The following is a 26,159-nucleotide window of genomic DNA, read 5'->3' as shown; positions in this document are numbered from 1 at the left end:
GATTGGTGATTTCCATATATGTTGTTGCTAGTAGGTGACTGCCCTACTGAAAAACACAGAAAGAAGGGTGATGCGAGCTATTTGGTCAACTGAGAATGAGCTGATGTGCTTGAGACAGCAGGCAAGGCAACCTGCAAGCACCTGCTGCCCCACGCTAAGAGGCAGTTGAGTTGGAACAGCCAGGGGCCTTGAGATAGAGTTGTGCAGCTACGGACATCAGCTCTGAAGTTCACAAATGACCTTGATCGGTCACCCAGCGAGAACAGGGCCTTGCAGAGCCAGACTGATACCCTCCAGTAATATGTGAATGATGTAGTATGAATACCAGTGCTGGCAAAACAAGAATGATGGCTCTTCTGGAAGAAAAACAAGCAGCAAAGTGGGCAGTGTGGCCAGCTGCTTCTGCCTGGCAGGTTTTATATTGGACAGCACTTTCTGGGGAAACTTTAAAAGCAGTATGACCCTTATAAGCAGCCCTAGGTCAGTGGAAGGTGTTAGGGAAAGACAGAGAAATGTTCCCAGGTGTATTTGATCTTGTTCTCTGCAGGTGAGCCTTAGCTGTTGAAGATGACCACACAATAAGAACAAAATATGACGTGTTAGCTGCTTTTGGTCAGTTAGTTTGTCCCGGGGCTGGAAGAGAAAAGATCCTGAGGATAGACCAGTGCAAAAGATTCAGTGGGTATCTGACAGCAAGGAGGAAGCTAGAAGCCTACTGAAGACAGTGCCCTGGGCTCTGGTAGAGGGTGTCCAAGGAGAAAAGAGATTAGAGACCATGACAGACCAGGATGGCTGGGATTTTAAAGTTCACAAAGTCAAAGCCTGAGACGGAGCATGTGAGCAGCTGGATCATAGGTTTGGGACCATGGAGGGTAGATAGTGTCTCTGTGCTGAAATAAAAGACTTTTCCAGTCTGTCTCTGTGGTAAACGGCCTTGGTTCAAGTTGGCATCGCCTTTCGACATTCACTTTGGTGTGTTGTAATTTTATCAATTATACAGAAAGCTTTACCATGGGTTCTAATTTAACACCAGCCCTTTGCCATCAGCTGTTGTGTCTTCAATATCACTTATTTCAGTTCTGTTGGCAATGCATATCCATTCGCCTAACACTCCTTTTGTTGCCTAGATACAGTTACGTTTTGCTACTTGCATGGTGTTAAATGATTCTGCCAGTCTGCTGAAGTCTAATGCATTAATTGTACATTTCTGGAGGAAGCGACAGCTAACAGCGAGATTATTAGAGAACACTACAGCGTAACACGTGAGAAAACCCGAAATTTATAGTAAAGGAAGATTGTTTTCCCTTTTCTTCTTCCTCCTCCATTTTTCTGCTGTATTTAAATAGAGCGCTTTTTAGGATGCCATTCATTACTTCCATGTGCTCATGAATTGCTTGGGGTAGCAAAGCTAACGTGCTGGCTCTTCTGCTGATGTATGGCAAGAGGCAATTCCAGTAGCAATGTGAAGAGGAAATTGCACAGGCAACAATTAGGTGTCTCCACTGAGGAGGAGAGATGCGCAGCAAGCTGGTGGGGTTTGTGTTTGGTAAAAAAATTCTGCATGTCAAGGGAAGTGAATAAAAGCTTAATTTTATTTTGTTAGGATTTTCCTTTCAAACATCTTGTTCTTACAATGCACATTACTGTATAAACAATACTACATAAATACTGTTCTTGCCAGTGAAAACCTGAAAGACTTGATGCTTTTAACATATGGCAATATTTACAATTTAACTGGGACATTTGCTCTGTCAGCCATAGGAAATGTATGGATTTAATTCTGAACTACTGTCTCCTTTGGTGACAATGACCCAATGACAATGAGTTTTATTCCGGACTTGATAAGTAACTCGGCCTCGTTTTCAGTATATATCTGTCTTCACTTTTTGCTGATGTTCTTTGGGGTCTCTCAGACTTCATCTTCCCTCTTTCACATATCTGCATTCCCATAATTACTCACTTCAGCACACTACTAAGCAAGGCTATTTTTGAGAGTCTGGTTTTTAATAACTTTGGATTTGAAAAGTTGACAGGCTGAAAGTCCATATCTCAGTAGAAATTAGATACATAAATATCTCTGTGGAACTGAGCCGTCATGGCTGAGCTGCTAACAAAACTGTTTCATCAGTAAAGAAAATAGTTCTCTTCAATAAAAGACTGAACAATAATGGAAATTGCATCATTAAAAAACATAAAGACTATCAACAAAATTAGTAGTATAACCTTATTTTGATCTTGAAGTACTAGTTGAAGGGTATTCCTAAGTGGTTTGGATAAGCGTGATAAACCAGGATGAATATTCCTTTGTTTATTTGTAGAGAAAAATTAACTTTTTTGAGCATATTACAGTTCTTTGCCAGACTGTGTGTAAAACACAAATGCTCAACTCCATCAGAAAAGATTTCTTAACTGAGTAATGCTGGTGAATACAGGAGAGCTTTATCACTAACTGTTAGACCAGAAGAGAATAATACGTGGTACTTTTAATGATGGCAAGCTAACTGTGGTGTACCAAGAAGTTATATTCTAGGACTAGTGGCAATTAGTGTGTTTAATAACTTGTAAGGGAAGGCAAACTGGCAAGAGTATTCTTTTTGGATTTGACAGATTTACACAATGGATATTTTATTTATACAATAAAGAGATTAAAAAAATTAAGTGGTAGCTGCTTAAGAAATGTAGTGTAAGCAAGTATCGGGTCATTTTTTTAGGAATTACTCCCTTTTTAGTTCATTATAACCAGTCTTTCAGAAGTACAGTGAAGATACCACCAAGAGAGGTCAGTTAAGAAATGTAAGAAATAGCTCAAGATTCAAGTAATAAGCAATTACAGTCTTCTCTCATGGGTTTTGTTTTGTTTGTTCTTGCAATTCCTTTAAGAATATAGAGATTTTCTGTATCTTTTCTTATGTTTACAGGAAATTTAGAGCTGGTTTTAGAGTAACATTTATTACATATGTTCAATCTTGCCTATCCTTTTTCCTTGTGCACAGATTCATCTGTTGTATTTCAGGTTTTTATACAGTTAAAACCACAGTTTTCTAGAGTTTGAGATACCTTATCATTAACACTCAAACTTGCTACCAAATGCAAAAGCAAAGAAAGAAGAAATATTCTTTCTACATCTATGGTATTCTTAATTATTATTTTGTATTATTGTATACAGGTATTTTAAGGACATGTCATTGTCAGCACTATCTGTAACTCAAGAAAAATAAATCATATTTGACAAGATTATGAGAATATTATAGCGATGGAGTGCTTTCTTGACTGATTGGTTTTGGTGGTCTTTTTTTTTATAAATAGAAACAGAAGACTAGAAGTTATGTGATAAAAATCAAGTAAAAAATAAAAGGGATGGCACTGTTTACTTCAGAGAGGTGATACATAAATGTACTCGAGGTGTTCGTTTCATTTGTGGAAGTTTTAGATAATCAGGAAGTGTTCAAAGAATAAATATATTATCCTGTTTGCACCTTCTCTCTTTTCTCTCTGTTTGCACACATTCAAAATCACATTACAAATGTTCATCTAGAGGATGACTACCCTATTTATCCCATGACTGTTCTTCATTGTGGGAAAACTAGTATTGGAGAGCCTCTAAAGATGTCCCTCTTTTCTTCTCAGATGCAAATGCAGCATGACTCTGGAGACTAACATACTTTTTTCAGAGTAAAACAGTAGTTCAGAGAGACACATTTCATTTTTCTAAATATTCTTATTTCGTAAGAATAATACTTTATGATACCTATAGCTAATGCATACAAGAACACATGAAACTTACTGTTTGAGGGAAGACGGCTTCGAATCTGTTTGTGGCCTCACCTGTGACTTGTGTAGCACACATGGTACTTTGTGTGGCTGAGCAAGTCGTGTGCTTCTCATTCAGTAGTAAAAGCTGCATTTTTTTGCAGTTTTAACTGGGATTCATAAATGCAACCATATTGGTCGTATCTGCTGTCATGTATTCAAAATAATTTGTCCATCCAACTTTAACTTAAAAGTCTAAAGATATCTCACGTAAACATATAGAGATTATAAGCTTGTTTTCCCATAAGAGTTGCCAGTTTGGTTGTAGATGTAGATTTTTAGCTTGGCCTCAGTAGAAAAATACTATTTCCAAAAGTCTGTGCTACGATTTGTAGTGATTTGGCTTTTTAATGCAGGAGCAGATAAGTAGTTCGAAATACTCAAAAGTCCTGAGCATGCATTGTAGCTGTTTGTATTAAAGTACAGCCCTGTGGAAAAGGGCTTGGGGGTACTGGTGGATGAAAAGCTGGACATGAGCCAACAATGTGTGTTTGCAGCCCAGAAGGCCAATCGCATCCTGGGCTGCATCAAAAGAACAGCAGCCAGCAGGTCAAGAGAGGTGATTCTTCCCCTCTACTCTGCTCTCGTGAGACCCCACCTGGAGTACTGTGTCCAGCTCTGGGACCCTCAGTACAAGAAGGACATGGACCTGTTGGAGCGGGTCCAGAGGAGGGACACAAGGATGATCAAAGGGCTGGAGCACCTCTGCTGTGAGGACAGGCTGAGAGAGCTGGGGTTGTTCAGCCTGGAGAAGAGAAGGCTCCGGGGAGACCTTATAGTGGCCTTCCAGTACCTGAAGGGGGCCTATAGGAAAGCTGTGGAGGGGCTGTTTGCAAGGGCATGTAGCGATAGGACGAGGGACAATGGTTTTAAACTAGAGCAGAGTAGGTTTAGATTAGACATTAGGAAGATGTTCTTTACAATGAGGATGGTGAGACACTGGAACAGGTTGCCCAGAGTGGTGGTGGAGGCCCCATCCCTGGAGACATTCAAGGCCAGGCTCAATGAGGCTCTGAGCAACCTGATCTGGTTAAAGATGTCCCTGCTTACTGCAGGGGGGTTGGACTAGATGACCTTTAAAGGTCCCTTCCAACCCAGCATATTGTATGATTCATTCTATGACATAGTAACTTGCTCATACCTTACTAACTTAAATGCTGTGTCACCTTCACACAGTGAGCATATATCCATGTTATTGTACATCTGTGAATCTACGGTCTAAAGGAAAAAAAAAACAGGCAATAACGGCTTTTGAACTAACAAAGTAATGACACACATCTAAACTGGTAGCAGTCTGCAAAGTAGCTTTATTTAAAAATATATACTGATGCATATAAATGGGAAGCGTGTGCTAGGTGATGTAACTTTTGAGGAATTATCTGCAACTATAGAATAATTAAGTTGAAAGAAGATTTTTAGTGGTGTATGATACTGAATGTTCGGATTCTGGGTGAGAATTAATGAGATCTAAGTTCACTTGCCTGTTTTACCACAGACCTTGTGTGCTCTCACGGAGGTAACTTCCAACTTCCTTTTTTTGCAACTTCATTTTTTTTTTGACCTGTAATGCACAAGAATATTTCCCTGCTTCACTCTTTAGTGATCTTAAGTTCTATGAGGATGGCATACGTGTCTCCTAAAGAGTGCTGCAATAAACACAATTAGGCCTATGTTTTGACTGTTCTAAAAAATTATCCCAATATATACAATTGTTCTCGGGCTATAAGCTGCAGTGAGTGGCATATAATATTAAATTGGCATACATGCGGATAATTCATAAATCTATTAATTGCCAAGCTTAGAAGCAGTCAGCCAGTTCTAAACCGAGCATTGATATGCATAGTGTATTTCGGCATAAAGGCTGAAAGTAATGACAGCAACAGGTATCGGATGTAAAGCAGAACCAGAGCAAACCTGAACCTGTGGTCAGCCATGTGGAACTGCCTAAAGCCAAGAATGTCTCTCCAAGAAGGAAGCAGAATTATCTTATTGAAGTGTATATGCATAGGTGTTTTATGCTTTGAATGTCTGCAGTCACTAGTCTGTGAATAATTGTGCTGCTCCAGTTGCAGGAAAAGGAATCTTGATCAAACTTGTTGGTCCGTTTTGAAAGTTGACAGTTTTATTGTTCTTAGATGTGTGGATAACTGCGCACAGAGGTGGTGGCTGAAGAAAGTGGCTTTTGTTGTTGTGTCAAAATTGAGAAACAGTAGTATGCAGTTAAACATGAAATCAACCTGGGATATACTGGAAGACAAAAAGGGTTGTTGATGGCAGCCAGAAGGAAATGCAAGTTTTCTAATCTTACAGTAGTTTTTAGGGAGATATTTTCAGAGTTCTCAGGTGGGTACTTTCTGCTGTCTCCCTTTTTTATGAAGACAGAGCCAAGCTTATATTCAGCTTTTTTTCATTCTTTACTTGATGTACCTTTTTTCAGAACTACCTCTTGTTGAGCTTCCTTTTTTGTAATCAAGAAGCAAAGCAAATAGTTACAAAGTATGTGGTATGTGTTGGTGGTAGGATGGACAAGGGGCAATACCCTGATGATTGAGTCAGGAACAGCATATTCTTAATGAAGGACAGGGGAAATATTTCTTCCAGTTGTGTTTCATGTTTCTCTTTTGTGTGGTTTTCAAATTTACCATTTAGCATTCAGAAAACTCTTAGCTATTATGGATCTCTCTTTCTAGCTTTTGTTTCTGATAATGCGAACAGCAAATAGACTCCATTAAGGTCTTCTCTTTACGGGGGGAGTCGTTGCTTATGTCTCTGACTTCTTCCAGTCTCTGCTGTAGTTCCTTAAATTCTGATTCACCTTCTGTTTTGTTTATTGCTGTGGTTCTCTGGAAAAATTTCTCAAACTTAAATATTTACAATAAGTTATAAGTCTGGTCAGTATCTCCTTTGTTTAATATTTCCATTTAACTGTTGATTGACTGATCCTTTTCTCCTCTTGTGGAAGCTTTTTCCTATATAATCTTAGTATTGCCTGCGTTTTGTCTTGGGCATTTTCTTTCAGTTTCTCCACTCTCTTTTTCTTAGGAGATATATTAGTAATACGAAGTTCTGGGTGAGAGGTATTTCTGGTTTTCTTGTAGCATTTGTGGAGGTGCTTCCCTTGCTTGTATAGCAGTTGCTGTCATGCCACCGTCGTATCTGTGGCAGTTAATTATTTAAATCTTTAGATTATTATAATTTAGCCATCTTCACACACCTGGGCTAAAGAATTTACGCTGTGAAGGAAGGGATCTGAATAACTGGAAAGTGTCCAGTTTCTGTTTTCTGTAATGGGACAGTTTTAGGATCCTGCGATACTGCATGTTTGTATGTGTCTTGCTATTGCTAGAAGTTTTACTACTGCCTAAAATACTTCTTTATGGGGTATAAGTGTGGCTTCTGATTGCTTGTTTAATGATTATTAATTTTTGTGCAGTTAAATCTTAGTACCAGGGAAGAGCAGGTGTATGTGTGGGTGTGGCCCGGTTGTGTACATTGAAATAATTTTATAGTATTACCAACTAACATATTCAAAACTTGACATTAGCAGTAATTTAAAATAATTAAGCACCTTAGTAAAAGGTGAAAAGACTCTCTAAAAGCTATTATTCTTGTTGATTTTTTTAAAGGATGTTTTTTTCTTTCTGTTTCCAGGTTTTCTCAAATAATGATGAAGCCCTTATTAACAAGAAACTACCCAAAGAACTACTGTTAAGGTAATTCTACATAATGTGTTAAGGAGTAAAAATCTGAGGATCGTATATTGCTTATGTGGCTTACAGGCTATCAAGTGCTATTCATTCTTTCTTAAATTGTCTTGAAATAAGTAGCAACATACCTGATTTAATTCTTGGAATTCTTGAAGTCGTCATCTTTTGGTTAGTCTTGATTTGTTTTAATGTGTTGAAATTATACTATACTATGGAAGATGTCATTTAATAGTAATCTTTTCCTTGCATATCAGAAAGTGAAACAAAATGTCCATAAAGCTTTGGTGTACAGAGTAGTCATCTCTTCCACACTGCACAATGTTTTATCTGTCTGAAGAGCCTATAATCCTTTCTTTAATGTAGTTCACACTCTTTGTGTCATGAACTTTGTGATAACAAAATAAAATATAAATTCAACTTCAAAGCTGTCAAAGCGTCACTGCAGTGAAAGCACTGCCTGTTACCATTACTGCCAGTCTGTGTTATATAAGTAGAACCAACAGGAGGATTTTTCTTACCATGGTCATTCGGCTAGCCAGAAATTTCATCATCTTGTTGGTGTGTGACTAGATCACCTTTGCAAAGTTATCTACAACATGACGATCAGTAAGTTCAGCCCACGGTTGAGACACTGATGGATGTCTTCATGCTCTCATCTTTTTGAAAGTTGATTTCAAGCAAAGTGTAAACTGCCAAATGTGGAGACACTGCTCAACTGGATGTGACCACTTCAGAGCTGGAATTGAACCAGCAACGTCTTCTGTACCTGCATATAGGTTTTGTTACAGCCCACTCTTTGAAGGGAGGGAAAGAAAGAAAGAAAGAAAATTAAAAAAAGGTGTTTACTTATAATGGTGCAATTACAGGTTTTAGTGATGGTGTTATTACAATTGAGCTGATTATTTAATACACTAAAGAGATTTTTGGGTTATCTTGTATGTATGTCATTGCTTCCTGTTTGATTGGAAGTGGGAGAATGTCTCAAATAATGGTATTTTGCATCCTGTGTCTGAAGAAAGTGCTCTTAAAACATTATGACTTCTTTTAGTGTCTGTACGATCACAGTACTCTCTTGGTGATATTACAGAAGCAGTCTGTTGTTAAAGGAATTGAATTTTAAAAGGCTTTTCATTTTTGTTGAAAAATACTCATTCCATATGGTGACAGTGTTGTAAATTAGACTCATAGAACTGTTTAGAAAATGTGATTAAAAGAGACGTGTCACTGAATGATGCCCTGAACAGAAATTCTAATAACTTTGCTTTGTTGCACTCAATGCCACACATGAACCACAAGATAAAAATCAGTTTAATATGCTGCCTCTTTATCACAGTATCATAATCTGCAAGCACTTCTTTTTTAGCAGTAGGACTCTCCAAATATCTGTGGAAATTTCTTTCCTTTTCAGTGTTACGGGTGCTAAGTATCCCATTTATGTAGTTCAACAGAATTTGTTGATGTGGTTTAGACAGTGAAAAGTATCATGCACTGAGATAGTAAAGACATCTGTGGCAAGAACTTATTTATTGATTATGTAGTATGCCTCAGTTTTTATTGTAGGATAAAGTGAAAATACCTGTGAAGCTATATAGATACTAAATTCCTAAATTATTGTGTCTATGCTAATTACATGAGTAGCATCATAAATTTACATGAGTAGCATCATAAAATTAATTTGCTGAGTTTTACTATGAGAATTCCTGCATCTAACTTCTAGGTATCAGTTTCTTGAATTGTGTGTTCCAACACCAAATTGGATAAGTTCTTTAAAATGTTATATAGTGAGTAGCTTGCTTGTTTCATTGAGCAGTATGTTTATTCCAACATATATCTTACTCTACAGGACACTTTAAAGAACTTGACCTTGAATTTTACCAGCTGAGGAAGTGGTGCAGCTAGGCACTGCCACTACACTAACTATCGTGACAGTGTCTAAAGAAGACTTTTGCATGGTTGAAGGGCTTCCTGGGGCTGGAGTGACAACATAAAATAGTCCAGGCGAAACATACACAGAACTGATTCAGCCAACCATCTAGTTCTTGTGCACATATGTCCTCTTTGCAATTGCACAGTGATCTACCAAAGTAGCATTGCAGCTGTAGCCAGAAGAGTTGATGATCTGAGAAATTGGATTGGGACAGTCAGCTTTTTCAGTGACGATTATGATGATCTCATGCTGAACGCTGGGATTCAGGTGATGGCCTGCCTATAGCAGAGAGAAATAGAGTCCACATTTCATAACACCCACAATATTGTGCTGACCACCAGGGCTTTGGAATGGAGAGGAAGGGGATGGGTGGGAGAGATGCACTGTAAACCTCCTTTTGAAATTGTGCTGCTGCAGAGACAAACCCACACGGCCAGAGGCAGAGCATTTTCGAGAGAGCGTTATGATGGGATGTGGGTCTGAGTTCTCATGCAGAGTGTAGATAACTAGGAAAATTTAGGGACACAAACCTGGCTGTCTAAAGGATTGTCAGTGGGGAATTTGTTTTATGCTCCTGCACATAAATGCTTTTGTAAGACTGACCTGGATGTCTTTCAACACCTAAAACAGTTTATGCTTGTGCTAGAACATGTTTTAAAATTGTCTTGCTGTATGGTTATGACAGGAGAGATTAAATATTGCTGCACTAAGTGTAATTAATATCCTAATTATTTTTACTATATTGACATGCCTAAACCACGACATCTACCTTTTAATTAAAAGGAGAGTGAACCAGTTGCAGTGGAAACATTTTGCTCATAGTGCCGGAACTGAGTAGTAAATACTGTTGAAAGTGTCATCAAATGCATGTAGTTTTCTTGCTTGCTTATATCAGATATGTATAAAAACTGTTGGAAAGCACTGCAGATCTTTTGTTTTAAATAATACAAAATTTGACACATGGAAAAGGAGTAGTTAATATTTGTTACAAATATCTGGAAACAAAATGTAAACACAGTTCTTTTATTGCAAAAATTGGCCTTGTTCTCATTTGTGTCAAGTATTTAAACTTCTGTAATCTGACTATAACAAGCAATCCAATTTTTTTTCTCTAAAATTGAGAAACCTTTTTCTGATGGTAGACTTAGGAAATACTACCACTCTAAAATGTATTAATTTGTTGCTATAGTTGCATACTCTAAAGTTGAACAAAGTAAGCCACTTTATAAGTCTTATACCACAGTTCTTAGTCTTTCTCATTATTATTATTGCTTATCTCAGAACCAGAATTAGATTGGAAGGTTTTCAGTGCAGTGTCATGTCTCTTGACATTTTCTATAGAATATCTGCTAAACTTGTAGGTAAATGACTGAAACCCTCAGCTTCTCAGGCAGGAAGCTCATTTGAAAGGATACAAAAACAGAGATTATTTGTTCCTTCTCAAGTAGACCCAGATAACTGGTCAGAGGAGGAAGAGGTTATCTGACTAATATGGACAGTGGTGGTTTTGAAGAAGACCCTGGTTTGGAGGAACTGGTTATGCTTTGAGGTAGGTAGACTAGCTTGAGTGGAGAGAGGGAGGTGTTTAATTTGTAACTTTTTCTAGTTTATGGGCATTTATTTTTATTTTTAATATTGGAGTGTTGGTTTTTTTCCTTTGGAAGAAATAGGCTGCATCTAAAAACTTTGATTTGTAGTACTGTTCAAGCTAAAAGAAAAATGATCACCCCTGTTAGCTGTTGCAGTGCTATTAGTTTGCCAGTTGGCAAGGAACACTCTTTTCCCTCTACTCTTATGTATTACAAGAAGTGAAAGGTTGAATAAATGCTCAATTGTATAATGTTTGAGTAGGGATCCTGTGGAGGTATTATAAATCATGTAATTTAAAAAATGTTTTCAGACAATTCAGCTTTTTTTTCTTAGCCTGTGTGTTTATGGAAAAGGATCATTTGATTATACAGTACATTAGTTGTGGATTTGCACTGGTGTCTGAAGGTAATAAACCCATATCTATCATCAGAAGAATCAGAAATCAGGTCAGAGAGAGACTGTTGCAATTTTAGTGGTAACAACTTTTCCAGTAAGATGTCACAGCCTTGAAGATTATAATCTTTTTCTTTTTTTCCTTGGTAATTGCTGGAAAAACAAATGGATTTTTAAAGCTACAGTATGAGTTTGAAAAGCATTGGAAACAAAAAAACTTAAGTGAATGTAATTAATATTAGAATGCTTTCAAAAAGATTTTTTATGTTTTGTGTTTGACAAAAAATAATAATACATTTTGAAAATGGAGGTGTAGCCAGTACTTTTGTCACTTAGAAGGACAGGTAATGTTTGTTCATTTGTATTTTAACTGCTGACGTTCTGGGCTGTAAGATTTTGCACAAAAATGGCAAGCTTCAGAAACAGAGGTGTTCATTCCTTTTGGCCATTTGAACCATTTTCAGTTCCTTTCTGCCTACAAAGTACCAACTTCACAAATTGTACCACAAATATGGGAGCTATTATGAGTTCTGCTATAAACCATACTTATGGGGTGCATGTACTGGTATAATAGATACTAGTCATCCAACTCAAAATTTGCTCAGTCAAATTTAAAAGAGGGACTCAACTTAGGAGAGGAACTCAGGAGTTGTGTTCTAGCAGCAGCTTTTCTTATATGCAAGAATGTGCAGCTTGTGAGATGGCTCATGAATTATTGTATATGTTTTTATGTTTCTGTTCTCTCTTTTTATTACTACATGCTGCTTTTTGCTCAGCTTTTAGTGTGTTCATTATTGTAGAGAAGAAAAAAATACCAGAAACTTAAAATTAGTCAAATGGATTTTTAAAGGAACAGTATGAGCTTGAAAAGTATTGGAAACAAAAAAACATAAGTGAATGTTGTTGTTATTAGAATGCTCTGACTTTCCAACAGCTTCCAAAAATTTTTTTTATTTATTTTTTTTTTATTAAATAGTCAATTTAAAGCTTAAAATTAGTCAAGTCAAACATAGGATTTGGTATATTTGAAGTGATGCTTTACCATCTGTATGCTTAACTGTGGGAGAAATAGAAAAGAAATATAGTGAAGGTTGCAACAAGAAATTGTCATAATGCCATTGGTATTTCTTAGCTAGGTACTGTAGGTACTTAAATGACCAACAATTGCTGTAAAATTTGGCTGCTGTACCTTAGTGTACAAAATACTGACTGGTGAGTCAAGGAACTGAAAATATAAACTTATATCTGGAACTGTTCTTAGTTGGTAAGAATTTTGTAAGCAGACAAACTGTATTTTGAAGAGGGGAGAATCTATCATCTCAAACATGATTAATTTTCCCCACTTCAAGGATTTGTATAATTAAATAGGGCAATATTTCACCCTGAGTAGTAAAGACTGCTGTTCAGTGTTTGACAATCTCAGGAAAACATTCCAATTTTGTAATGCACGTGAAGTCTTTTATTTTGGTTTTAGACTGTATTTTGCAGCTCTTTCAAGTGCTCTATAGTAGTCTGCCAAGCAATTACAATATAATTGTTTAGAATCAGAAACAAACAAATTGATAGAAGTACATGAACAGAATTCGTACAGATTATGAACCGAATTGATTGTATAAGAGTTGCTTATGAAAGTAAAACTTATTTCCTTTCTGTGTATTTACACAAATCTATGGTTTCTGTAAAGGTGCCTTGTACAAGTAACTTTCACTAAATAAAGTTCTTTGATTTATCATGCCTGAAATACATCCATCCAAGCAATTAGTGCAGAGCAGCTCCAATCTCACACTAACTGCTCAATATATAAAACTCCTTTAAATAAGGATAAGGGACACATATTTGTTAACTAGAAATACAGAGACTAACATTGACAGGAAGCAAGCAAGAACAATGGGACTGATAACAGCATAATATCAAATACAGACTCACTCCTGTGTAGTCATATACTCATTTTCAGTGGTCCTTATCTCCAAAAAAGGAATCGCAAAACTAACTGAGCAAGTGATCAGAATGAACCGCGGGCACAGGTCATGGACAAGATAAAGCCTCTGGAAAGTGATTAAATATTTTGATCTTTAGCCAGGGAAAGAACAGAATTGTAATTCTTCAGGACTATTTAAGACTTACTGGCTGTTTTCAGAATTCTTTGTGCTGTAGCAGCAATTGATAAATATCACACTACCAGTACTCTTTTTATTTGTTTTAACATTATTTACCTAATGTTAAAATGGAGAGTCCTTTAGTTTCTCTGGCTCTTCAGCCTACAAGGTAGTGTATCTAACCTCAAATATGCACCAAGAATACAAGTTGCAATTTTCTGATTACTCAGCTTTTTTTTTTTAGAAAATTTTCCAATTATTCTGAAGTGGGAATGGGTTTTAAAACTTGCCAGTGATTTACCTCAAATTCTGGACAGAACTTGTGCTCTGTCTGAGGAAACGGAAGACTCAATCAATAGCTTGGTGGTCAGCTTAGCCCCTTCAGAATACAGAAAAGGTCTCACCTTGACCTTTTTTTACACTGCTACATGTATTGTTTGTCTGCTTGTAAAATTCTTACCAAGATCAGTTCCAGACGCAAGTTTGTATTTTTCAGTTCTTTGCCTCACCAGTCAGCACTTCATACACATATTCCAGCTTTGTATGAAAAGCTGAACATTTGCAAATGATTATATGATCAATTAAGTTTGGCCTTTTGAAATTGGAGTGGTAGCTGCCATCTTCTACTATGTATGTTTAAGTGATTTGGTTTTGTTCACAAACAAATGCAAGAGTAAGCTTAAAACTGAATGGTTTGGGCAGAGATGTTTGAGATTAAATTCCTTTAAAAATATGAGTGCGAGGCTCTAAGAACACAAGCGGAAAAACTGCACACTGGTGCTCTTGTATGCGGTGTTGAAGAAGAGGAGATTTGGGAATGGAAGAGATATTTTTTTTTTTTTTTGTCAAGGTGCTGAGTAAGATTTTTGAATTTTGAAAAGGAAATACTTTAATGTTTCTGCTTGAACAATTGGGACTTCCCTATAAGTAGAGTGCTTCAGCATTACCTGGTTCAACAACAGGTATTATGTCTCAGTAAGAACATGCTTATGAGAAAGGTTTAGTCATACTGTAACAAACAAAGGTAAATAACAAGCATTTGAACCAGGAGTAGCAGCTAAGGGGCATATAGCAGTGACTCGGAACAATACATTACCGTTTATTTTGTTTCATTTTGTTTTTCTTTTATTTGCTATTAAGCTTCTATTTAGAATCTGATGAAGGCTTAATTCCATTTAGAGCTTTATTTGCCTGGAAACTGGAGTCTTATTTAAACAGTCTCTTGATTAACAAATTATCAATGCCAAATGTTCAGAAGTATCAGTGATATAGAAAAGTCATGCTTTTCATATGGAGCTTTGAGGCAGAGGGGGAGATGTTTTTCTTCCTCATTCCCATGTGAGAAGTACCATCAAAACATAAAAACAATTCAAAAGATACTTTAACTTCCTACAAGAAAATTCTTTTTTCATTTTGTTAAATATTGATGCTAGACAGTTTAAATAACAATATTTACTTTTTTTTTTTATCTGTAACTCTTGAAATATTCACAGAAGAGGTGAGCTTCTGTGTCTTTCGGATGCAGGCACAGGCATCAGGAAGAGAAGTCTTTTGTTCAAGGTCATCCTCCAGGCGAGCAGCAGAGCTACAGGTTGGATCTAGTCTACCAAATTCTAGTCCAGTAATTAACCAAAGTTCCCATAACCTTTATGGCTGTGGCGATCATGGTTTATGGAGCATCCCTAGGCTGCATACCACCAGCACATCATGTTATTTTTCCACATCTCTACCTAGGCACTAGTGTGCGCGGTGGGTATAGTTGATTTTTGACTGTTTGGTGCCCAAACAGTCAAATCATAATCCCTTCACTCACAGGGAAAAAACAGACTGTAGGATATTTGGAATGGACAGCAGGTTGGATTGGGACTGTGCACTGCAATTTAAGCCAGTCTGAACTAATCATTAGGCTAACTGCTTTTATTTAGTAACGTGTTATAGTTGTCAAATTTGTACTTCATAAAATCACTTCATAAAATTTATAGTTAAAAAGAGTATAGTTAAAAAAATTTCTCATATTTCTGTTTGTGTCCATTGCTGCTTTTCTGTCACTGGGCTTTAATGAGGAAAGACCCTCATCTTTACTCCCTCCTGTCAGATATTTATACACACTAATAAGATCTGCACCCCCACCCCCCCAAAAAAAACATTCTCTTTTGAGGCATGTTCAAAGTGGTGCTCACCAGAACCCCCAAGTCCTTTTCTGCAAAGCTGCTTTTGAGTCAGGCAGCCCCCAGCCTGTACGGATGCATGAGGTATCCTCCCCAGGCTGTCTCTCCTTTTGTGGATTCCTGTCTACCCATAAATAAATAGTAGTTCCTTTCTCATTTATCAGATGCTTTTCTGTAAATCAGAAGTCTTCAGCTGAGCCCCATTTTTCTTTACAGAATTCTGTCTACTGGTTGATGCCTCTCACTGCCCCCCCCCCCCCTCCAAAAACAAAAACAAAAACAAAAAACAAGCCTGTGCTCTAGATAAGAGCATCTATGGTTAAAACTTTGATTAAAAAAAACCCTGTTATTGAAGCTAGGGAGGCATATGAGGTGCAACATGCAGGCAGTTTATGCAGCACTTAGAAGAAGGGATTAAATGGGACAATCCAGGGGGCTTTTAAAGTGAGAAATCTGGATCATCCCCCTCTACAAATATTCCAATTTTAGGAAGGCATGAAGGAGGTGTGGAGATGTTGATGTGCACGAAGGGTGGGTGTGGGGGTGTTGGGAGTCCTCTTAGCTTCTTACCACTTCATTTCTAGGTAAAGCACATGACTTGTCTCATCCTTTTGTTTGAAAGATAGTATTTGTTCTGTAATGAATACTGCCTTAGGAAAGGAGAAGGATGATTCTTATTTGAAAAAAAAAAAAAAAAAAAGGAAAAAGAAAAAAGAGACAGAAAAGTCATAGTAAAGAAGGATTCTGAAGCTTTCTACTTCAGCTTCCCTTTTGGAAGCACTGCAGTGAGATTCTGAACCAGTATTATTAGACTTAATTATGTTAAATATTAAGATTATTTTCTAATAACAGTTGTTACAGTTTTTCTGCTTAAGATTCTTATGTCTTGCTATTATATGAATAAGGATAACCAATGTAATGCAATAAGGCGATTGCTCAAAATTGTTAGGTCACCAGCTATTTTGAGCAAAACAGAGCTAAGCAAGGATGCTGAAACTGAATCTAGCGTATATCTGACCTTTTGTGAAACATTAGATAAAATCTGTTTAATGGGCTGAACTTTTCTTGCTTACTGTATGTAAGTGTTATGTTCGGTTCTTTAACTCGACTTCTGCAAGGTTACAAAAAATGACCTTTTAAGTTGTATTACACATCCATAATATCTGAGTAAATATAAATCAAAGATGCAAGAGCGATGCATTCATGTACTATCTTCTGGATTTCATTTTCAGACTACAGTTACTCTATGATTTCACAATGTAATTGTATCTGTTAGCTACATAATTGACGCTGCAAAAGAAATTACCATGTAATGTACTTTCTGTGTTCTGTATGTTTGACGGTAAATTGAACAGAACAGGCCCTTCTTGAGTTTATCATTGTGCATTTTGTTTCAGATAATAAGAAGATTAGGTACTGAAAATGCGTTGTTGTATTACATGTGGTCATACTACAAATACGTAAAATTGATTTTTTTTTTAAGGAGTGATATGATCCACTTGTCTTGCAAGTAATGTATAGGCCATAAAAAGTTAGATGCTGTCTTGTAACTACAAAACGAATCCAACAGAGTTGATTATTTGTAGAAAAAGCTGACTTCTCTTTTAACTGAAAATAGATGTTAGGCATCCTGTACACAGCCTGTTCTTTTACAATTGCTAATACTTATGTAAGGATTGTGTAGCAATAAGCATCATGGCAAAACAGAAGGAGGTTTGGCTTGTAAAGAAAGGTTTTTGGTGCCACGTTTGTTATTGAAAGACTTGCTATGTGGATCTGCGGAGCAAGGCATCTTAGCCCGAGTAGTTTAAAAGTGGAAATTGAAGGGATAACAGTTACAGAAAAGTTTTGGAGTGTCTCACAGAGTTTCTAGTTCAAGTGCTTTACTTCACAAAGCAGCACATCACTAGTAAAAAGGGATTTGTTTTAATAATTGACCTGGAAGGTCATAATTCACCTGTTAGATGAGTCAGTGGATGTGTGCTTCATGTAGAAATTGGTGTTGGTCAGTAGCATGTCGCAAAAGGCTGAAAACAAGCCTGACAGAAGTGAGCTAAAAGATACATTTTTATTTTTTTTTTAAATAGAAAATAGGCAGACTTGTTAAGCTTTTAATATTCCTCACCATTTACATTTCCAAGACAAGTATTAGTATGTGGTTTTATTGAATGGGATATTACCGGAATTTACCAATGGAGCAGGTTCCTACCTGCAAATTTGGTGAAGTTTGGAAGTACGCCAATACTAGCATTGTTACGTTAATGATATAGATAAAAATTTATGCATGCAAAATTCTAGTTTTACGGATTATGGTTACGAATTACTCAGTTTATCTGTGTGTTTTCTGGCCTGAATATTTTTATTGTAGTGTTTGTACATACTGCTGGACTAGAGTTATCAGTGAGATGCCTCACACCTCAGTAGGGTGTTTAGTAAATTGGGGGATGAAGGAAGAAGGGAAACCTTCCACATATAAAGAATTGTAATAATGTTTTGTATTTATCGAATAAGATGTTTTAGGAGAAATACAAGACAGCTGCTGTGGTGGTTGTGAGACTTTGCGACTGTGTGTTCAGACGTGATTAGTAGTGAACTGAGAGTGGCTGATGCTCTCTTCCCTTGTCCCTTGTTAACAGAGTATGCTTGGGCATTCTTCCAGAAAATTCTGAGAAAAACCTGGTAAAAGAGGAGCATCAAGTCAGTGAAAACTGTGCTTTGTCTCTCTGTGATACTTTTTCATGTGTGTAGGCTTTACTCTTCCATATTGCATTTACATGCTAATAGCACATAAAAGACTTTCATGAGGGCAGGTTTGCTATGCAAGGAATTGTACAAATCAATAATGAAGCCCCTTCTTTAAGAAGTTCATCATCTAAAATGGGGGAGACAGGACAAATATCTCATGTGCTTGTTTTATAACAACTGGATGGTGTGGTAAAGTTGAAATGATTTTCTTAGCAGATTATCTAGGTGATCTGCAATCTTGTCCTTGTTATTTTGGTTTTCATTTTGATACAGGGTCACCATTCTTTGTGTGCAAAACCACTATAAATTTAAAAGAGATTAAAAATAAAAGTTCTGTAATAGAATTCCATTGACAAATCAGTTACTAAAAAAAATCCTAACTTAAGTTATTGCTGAAGCTTTTTAGAACTTATCAGGTATTTCTGTCATGCCAGATTTCGGGATTTGGGCAAAAAATTCCAGGAAGTCACAGTATGTGTGTGGTACTTACTTTATGCATTTTGTTATCCACTTTTTATCAATCCATATAGTATTTTATCAAAATACTTAAAATGAGTGATTGCCAGTCCTGAAAAAGCTTATTCCTTATGGGATCAAATTTGGAAGGGCCTTACAAACGCAAGAGAGAAGCATTTTCACTCTTGCACAGTTTGATTTCTCGTTCTGTAGGTGGCACACTGTACAATGTTGGGGTTTTGAGAAATAGCTGTTTCTTTCCATGGCTCCATGGGGAGGGAAACAAAATACTAGGAGTCAGCCATCTCTGTGTTTGGAAAGACACAGGACAGTGTGTATAGCACATGGGAATAATGAAGCATGTGTGGAAATAGATGGGAAGATGATAGAGATTGTAAACGATTACTTCTTGTAGATGGTGGGACCATATAAATTGCAGTGAAAATGCTGTAAAAAGGTGACTTAGGAGGTCTGTGGCCCTCTTATGATGAGTTATGGTGAGTCTTTGGTATCAAGAACATTCCAGAAGACTGGAAGAATATGAATCCTGACTGCAACACTTTTTATCTAGGCAAGGGAGAGATTAGCAGAAATCTCAGCCTCATATTCAGTATGCAGTGGCAAAAAAAAACCAAAAAAAACAACTCACCATAGATTTGTTTGATAGAAAATTGAGAAAAAGGAATATAACTGACAGTTGTTGTGGTTTTGTGGAAAGTAAGTGATTGGTCAGTATCATTCTTGGAGATTAAACAATTGCTTTGCTTTACCAACCAAAATTACATATATCTACTCAGGCATTTAACATTGTCTTTTAAGAAGTAGCACTTTACAGTATATCAGTGCACATTAAAGGGTTTTGGGATTAGTTAACAGTGTTGCAGCAATTAACAGCATACCCAATTTATTTTATTTCTTTTTTTTAATTCAATGGTTTGGAAATCGTTACTTCTGAAGATAAAAGTTTCAGATGACGCAAAAAGAACTGTAATGGTAAACTGTTGTGAAGACAAGGCATTCTCCCAAGGAAGTCCAAATAACATGATAAATTGGGGTGTGTTGAAACAAGATTATTTTTACAGATCAATTTTACATGACTAGATAAGCAGGACTAAGGAATGTTACAGAAAGAGGTAATGCCTGGAGTGTGTAGTCCCGGAAGAAGATGTGAGTGTGAAATAGGTAAGATGCTATAAGTTTCTTTTCTGATGCTGTGTCAAAAAGGCTGTTACAGTGGCCTGAAATGGCTCTGAAAATGAGAGTGGTGAAATCATACTTTATGTCTGTGTACAGCTTTGTTGATATTAATAAAGTTTTTAATGCTATACACGCTTCTGTTGTCTACGTTTGAAGAAATATTGGTAAAATGAAGAATGTGCAGAGAAGATGAGATTTAAAGAACTAAAGTAAAAAGATTGTTAAAAAGAAGAATTAAACATGACATGATAAGTGGCTTTAAAACTCAATGAGGAGAAAGTACTAACTGCTAAAGCACTCTTTAATTTGGTGAAGAAAAGTAGAAAAAAAAGCATAAAGCTGAAAGTCAGACATTCACCTTGGAAAGAAGGCAGAGATTTTAACAGAGTGATTAACCAGTGGAACAAACTACCAGAGAAGGTGGTGATTTTCCATCTCTTGAAGGCTTTCAAATCAAGACTAGATCCTTCTCTGGAAGTTAGGCTTTAGCCAAATACAAATTTACCATAAAGGAGCTGAGGAACTGTGAGCTTGAACAACCCTTTGTGCCTTTGGCATGAAGCTCGTGTGTTCTGCAGATACTGTTAAAATTGAAAGATCTCCAAGGCCAAACTCAGGAGGCATGTGTCCAGAGGAGTATGTGCCTAGGGATGAAAAGTCTTGAAGAGCTTCGATTATTGGTAAGCAGATTCTCCTTCTTGAGCTCGATACAGGATAACTATGGAAAATTTAGTAGCCTGGGATACGGGAAATCAAAACAGATGATCCTAAACTTTACTGTGGATCTATTAATTTCCAGTTTCCCCGTACTAATCCATGCCAAAGACTTAAGTGGAAATTAATCCTGCTGCTGGCTGCATTAGCTTCCATCTATGTAGCTATGGTCATAGAGGACAGAAGTGCTATACAACCATCAGCTGCCCTACTTGGTAGTTTTTTCCACTTTTGAAAATTACAAATGCCGGCTGACATAGTCCTTCACCCGAAGTGCCAGACGATGTCAGTGTCTGACACTGACAGATAACTGACAGTGTCAGTGTTGCTGTCTCCATCTCAGTTTGTTGGTTGCGTTTAAAGGCTTTAAAGTCTTTTAAAAACTTTAAATTACTTTAAACCTTAGTGTCTTGTGTCTTGTTGGCTAGTTTCCCTGACCGGTAAGTATTTGCTAGTAGTTCTGCAGGACTGCGAGTAGAGAAGCAAGTGTGTGTTAGTGATTTGCATGTAAAACTGTACTATAGAGGGTAAATAAATATGAAAGTGTGGAAAGAATATTTTCAAGCAAGTTGGCAAAATGACTCTTGGGAATTGTAGAAGAATTTACTGGTGTCTCTTGCCTATCATAGAATGTAATTGAATAATAATCATTCTGATTTTATTGGCTTATAATGCATGCTAATGTTGTTATCTGTTTTGATGGGAACAGCTTGGGCTGCCTTGCAGGAAAGTTCCTTCTTTAGAACACAAATTAAAAACTAAAATTCATTATGAATGTTTACACTTACATAAATATTTTTCCTTTTAACATAGAATGACCACTTTTAGTTTTTGACCTTTTCAAAAGTCACTTCATACAGAATGGAGCAAAAATAAATACATCTGTTCTGCATTTGGTTTTAATTTGCTTTTTTAGCAGAAATCACGCATCAACATTAATCTCTTAACATCAATAAACAATCAAACATGAAGACAGACTGCCAGACAACTCATAAATACCCTTTCTTCAACATCTTACAATTCCTTCTGTTATTTCTTATTTCAGTAGAACTTGATACATCACTTCTAAAGCATGTCACATTCTTCATTTAGGCAAGACTATTGTGTCATGAAATGGTTTGTCACAACCCTTCCTTTCTTAGTTACCAGTAATGTAGAAATCTGTCTTTTGTGCTTCAGCTTCTGTAGCTCTAAGATAACCCTCTGATTCCACCCATACAGCGCTACTATGAGCAGGCTTCTACAAGCCAAAAAGCTTTTGCAGCTCTGTAGCATAATCTCCGCGCTCTTGTCTTCTGTCGTTTGCCTCGTGGTGGGGGGAAAAGGTGCCTTCAGAAGAGGGTTCATGGTGGGTCATTGGTATAAATGCTTCTCTTAAGAGAGAACTTTTTCAGTGCTCATCTGAACAGTCCACCAGTCTTGCTGAGCACATTAAGTGTGTACTTTGTGTATGAAATGCTGCTAAGTTTCTTGAAGTAGGCAAACCTCAGAATGGATGTTCAAATGACAAAATAGATGCTATCAAAATAAGTGTTATTACAGGGTTTCATGAATTGTTTCATAGCCTCTGAGAATGTCTGTCCTCCTCTTTGCATGGCTAATAGTTTTTTGAGAAAATATATTACTATATGGTGAAAAAGAGAAAGTGTTTTCATGTGTTAATGAAATATTGGAAAACTAATATCTGTAGCGGTCATTATAAAGATCCAGAAGGCTGTATGTTTAAGAAGTACTTCCATTAAGTTCCATTACATTTTTTCACTCTTACCAGCTAAAAATCATAACCCTTAAGATGTAGGCATCCATTTTGAGCTCTAGCTCCACTTTCCACTTGGAAAATAGTAATCATAATTTTACATGATTAAATTCGGGCTCTCTTACCAGTTGTGTTTTCTTCTCAGTGTTAACATCTCACTGTAAGATGAAATTGTTATTATTACTGTTCAGTGTTTTGATGACTGAAAAAGTTCATTGGTGAGCAGGTAACAGTTTATAAGTGAATTACAGTGACCTCTTTCATGTATTTCATGTCTTTCATTCTCTGTAATAGAAAATGATTTTGGAATAGGATCTGTATTTTATGCTTAAGGTAATGATTTTTTTTTTTAATTTTTTGTTTTGTTGCTGAGAACAGCCTTTGAACCAGTTTCATTGTTGTTTGGATGTGGTGTTTAGCAAGATTCATTTTGACAGTGAAAAATTTGTTTCAGGAAACTATTAAGAGTTGGCAACCTTGAGGAATTGGTTCCATGATCAGAATAGCAATGGTAAATTTTGAATTGTAGTTGTTTCTTGTAGAGTAAATAAAAAAAAGATACTGACAGCGTTAGGCTTGGTAATCACTATGAAACCCCTCTAGAAAGTTGTGTCACTGTTCCTTGTGTTAGTACTTAGATTCTTGAACTTGGATTTAGCTATATATTGTTTTCCATCTCTTACTCTTCGTCAGCCTCTGAAATCTTCACCCGATTTTTGTAAGTTATTTCTTCAGTTGTAGCACAATTAAAGGTATGTAAGCTAGTTCACTGAATTAAATAGAAGAAGAATGAATGTGTTATCATTCATATGTGTTTGGGTAGTAAGGAGGAGGAAACAGAAAATAGATTTTCAGAAGAAGCACCTGCTGACTCTAATATGTTGGTGTTGACTGTCTTTAGATGATAGCAATAATATTATTCATTAAGTCTCAATAAGTAAAATAATTTGGTAAAACATAATTGCATTTAACTTGTCTCTTGTGTAACTGGTGTCTTTCCACAGAAAGAACTGTGAATCCATATATCAGTCTGAATTTATAATAAAACATTTTAATTGTTATTCTTTTCCTTTCTTCCTAGAATATTTTCTTTCTTGGACATAGTTACTTTGTGTCGATGTGCACAAGTTTCCAAGGTATGTATTTCCGTTGGGGTTTTTTGTTGCTCTTTGGGAAGCTATTTTCTTAACTACTTGCAAATCATGGGCTTTAGGGCAATCTGCTTACTGTCAAAAAAAATCAAATTGTTCTCTCAGCCTCTTTATTTATTAAAACAAATAAACAGTGGGTGCAGTTTTACATTCAGATGTGGAATTACTTGCTATGTACTGAACTTCTGTGTGAAGGCTACAGGAAAGCCTTATATCTGGAGAAAGGATTAAGCCCAGTTTGGCATAATGGCATTTGCTTTTTATAAAACATGTGGCTGTATAACACTATTTTTCAGACGCATTTTCTGCTTAAAATTCCATGTAGTTCGGTTAATGTACACCATGTGTCTAAGAAGTATATCCATCGTTTGCTTGCCAAGTACAAAAGGTGTTAAGTAGATGGACTACTAGTAGGGGAAAAAGGCACACAGAAGAATAGAGAAAGCACGCTTAGTAAGCTTTTATGTTTAGCTCATCTTGATTTATTTTTTTTCTTGAATTAAAATGAAAATACTCTGTTCCTACATCAGGTGTGTACAATGAAATGTATTCTGATACAAAATGAATGAACTCTTTTATTTCGTGCTTTTCTTCCTTCTTTTAATGATGATTGGGTTTTGGTGTGGTTTTTTCACATTGGATTTTTTTGTTTGTTGATTTAATGTATAATTAAGCCTGTAGCAATTTCATTCCTACACCCTTATCACTCTGGCCTTCAACTTCAGTAAGTTTTGTGAACTAATACCAGATTTTCTTGGAACCTTCATCAAAAGCCTAGAATACAGTGGAAAAAAACCAAGGTGATTGAATAAGTTGTGTTTTTCTCTTAGAAATGCCTGTCAGTTGGACGCAGTATTCTTTTTTTTTTCCTGTTTTTCTGACTATATTTGTGTTTCTCTGGCTTTTTTATTTTGTTTTACTTTGCACAACTGTTGCTTCGACAGTGAAGGACCAAACTCTCAGACACATACATGTAACTTAGCACGTGTAAAGGAAAGGCCTGATTCTAACAGTGGAAAGTCAGCAGTTTTCTGAAAGGTTTCTGTTCCGCTCAGAATAGTAACTAGTGAGGTTGAGGAACTGTGGTTTTGTTGGAAAGAATCTCATCTGCAGTTACTTTTCTCTATATAGATCTAGCAAAAGTAACTTACTAGACAAACTTACAAAAGCTTTTTTTAAAAATGGAGGGATAAATTTGTCCATTTATGTTCTTTACATTTTAATTTCTTGCTTTCCTGCATGTTTTATGGGCATAAGTTATCCTTTGAAGGGTAATCCGTTTAGGAGATTGGAGATTCATTTCCACAAATTCTATGTTTTTAACTAGTTGATATTGTATGACTACTAATATCTACGACTATATTTCTTTTTGAAAAACGCTACCAGAAATGGTACTTTTTTATATTTGAGTTTGTTATCTTTGAATTGGTGAGAGGCAAATGAAGGGAGCAGGCAATGGAGGTAATAAACAAACTGTATTTGTTTTCTGTAGGCATGGAATGTTTTAGCTCTGGATGGAAGCAATTGGCAAAGGATAGACCTCTTTAACTTTCAAACGGATATAGAGGTTAGTATCTTTGGGTTTTTTTCATTCCTATGGTGATGTTCAAGAGCATAGCTCATTTTGAATATCCCATAGACTGTACTCACGTTCACATGTTTTAAAGGCTAAAGTTCAAGATAATAATACTGTGAAGGACCAAATGGAATAAGAACTCTGAATTTGCCGTTTTTTACACTGGATGAATATTTCAATGTTGATTGCCAGCTATGTATCAGATAATTTGCGTATATCCATGTACATTCAGGTCTCTAGAAGTTCAAAGCTGCTCGTTTCCAGAAAGTAAAGGTACAAATGGTGCCTCTGGACCGAGTGAGATCCCCCAAATCACTTCCATGATCTAGGGGATAATTTTGTTGCTGGTCCCGAGTCTCTCTGTGAGGGTGCCATCTAGTGCTGAAAGCTCTCTGGACGCTTGGCTATGGAACTTGGAGATGGAAACAATAAAATGCTGAACAACTTTTCTTACTGCTGACTTGCCTAGATTTGATTTGATGTGTATCTGATTACCTTTTTCTGAACATTTGTTTTATATGGTTTGAAACTTGCCTGAAATGCAGGTACATGTGGATTAAAGTCTTTTTCAGCATATAATGAAGGGATTAGGGCAGGCTTGTCTTCCGTAAGAAAAACATGTCTGCAATAATGATATCATAGATGTGCATAACAAAATAAAATATGACATCTGAAAATTAAGACAAAAATCCACGGGGAAATACAATTCCTTAATTGAATCTGAACTGGTTTATTATTTGTTGTTTGATGGTACAAATTACATTTAGAATACAGTAATGAATTTGCTTCTGGATTTTATGTTTTAGCTGCTTAGTTGCATGAATAAAATCCAGATGGATTTCATTTGGTATATTTTGCTAACTGTGGTTCAAA

At 36.4% G+C, this 26,159-nt stretch overlaps 1 protein-coding gene across 3 annotated transcripts in view; it reads left to right on the top strand.

Moving 5' to 3' along the window:
* The window catches only part of FBXL2 (F-box and leucine rich repeat protein 2), a 56,728-nt gene that overhangs the window by 7,682 nt on the left and 22,887 nt on the right, over nt 1-26,159 (top strand). For 2 of the 3 annotated variants that reach the window (XM_054193608.1, XM_054193607.1), the window contains exons 2-4: nt 7,462-7,523; nt 23,641-23,695; nt 25,203-25,277. In XM_054193608.1, the coding sequence (XP_054049583.1) occupies nt 7,462-7,523; nt 23,641-23,695; nt 25,203-25,277 (192 nt within the window). Of the gene's footprint in view, nt 1-7,461; nt 7,524-23,638; nt 23,696-25,202; nt 25,278-26,159 lie in introns of those variants that run through there. The other variant, XM_054193609.1, reaches the window with a different exon arrangement.

The sequence above is a fragment of the Rissa tridactyla genome, chromosome 2 (assembly GCF_028500815.1).
Source record: "Rissa tridactyla isolate bRisTri1 chromosome 2, bRisTri1.patW.cur.20221130, whole genome shotgun sequence".
Taxonomy (NCBI): Eukaryota; Metazoa; Chordata; class Aves; order Charadriiformes; family Laridae; genus Rissa; species Rissa tridactyla.
Note: the sequence above shows the minus strand (reverse complement) of the source record. Positions and strands in the feature narration are given on the sequence as shown.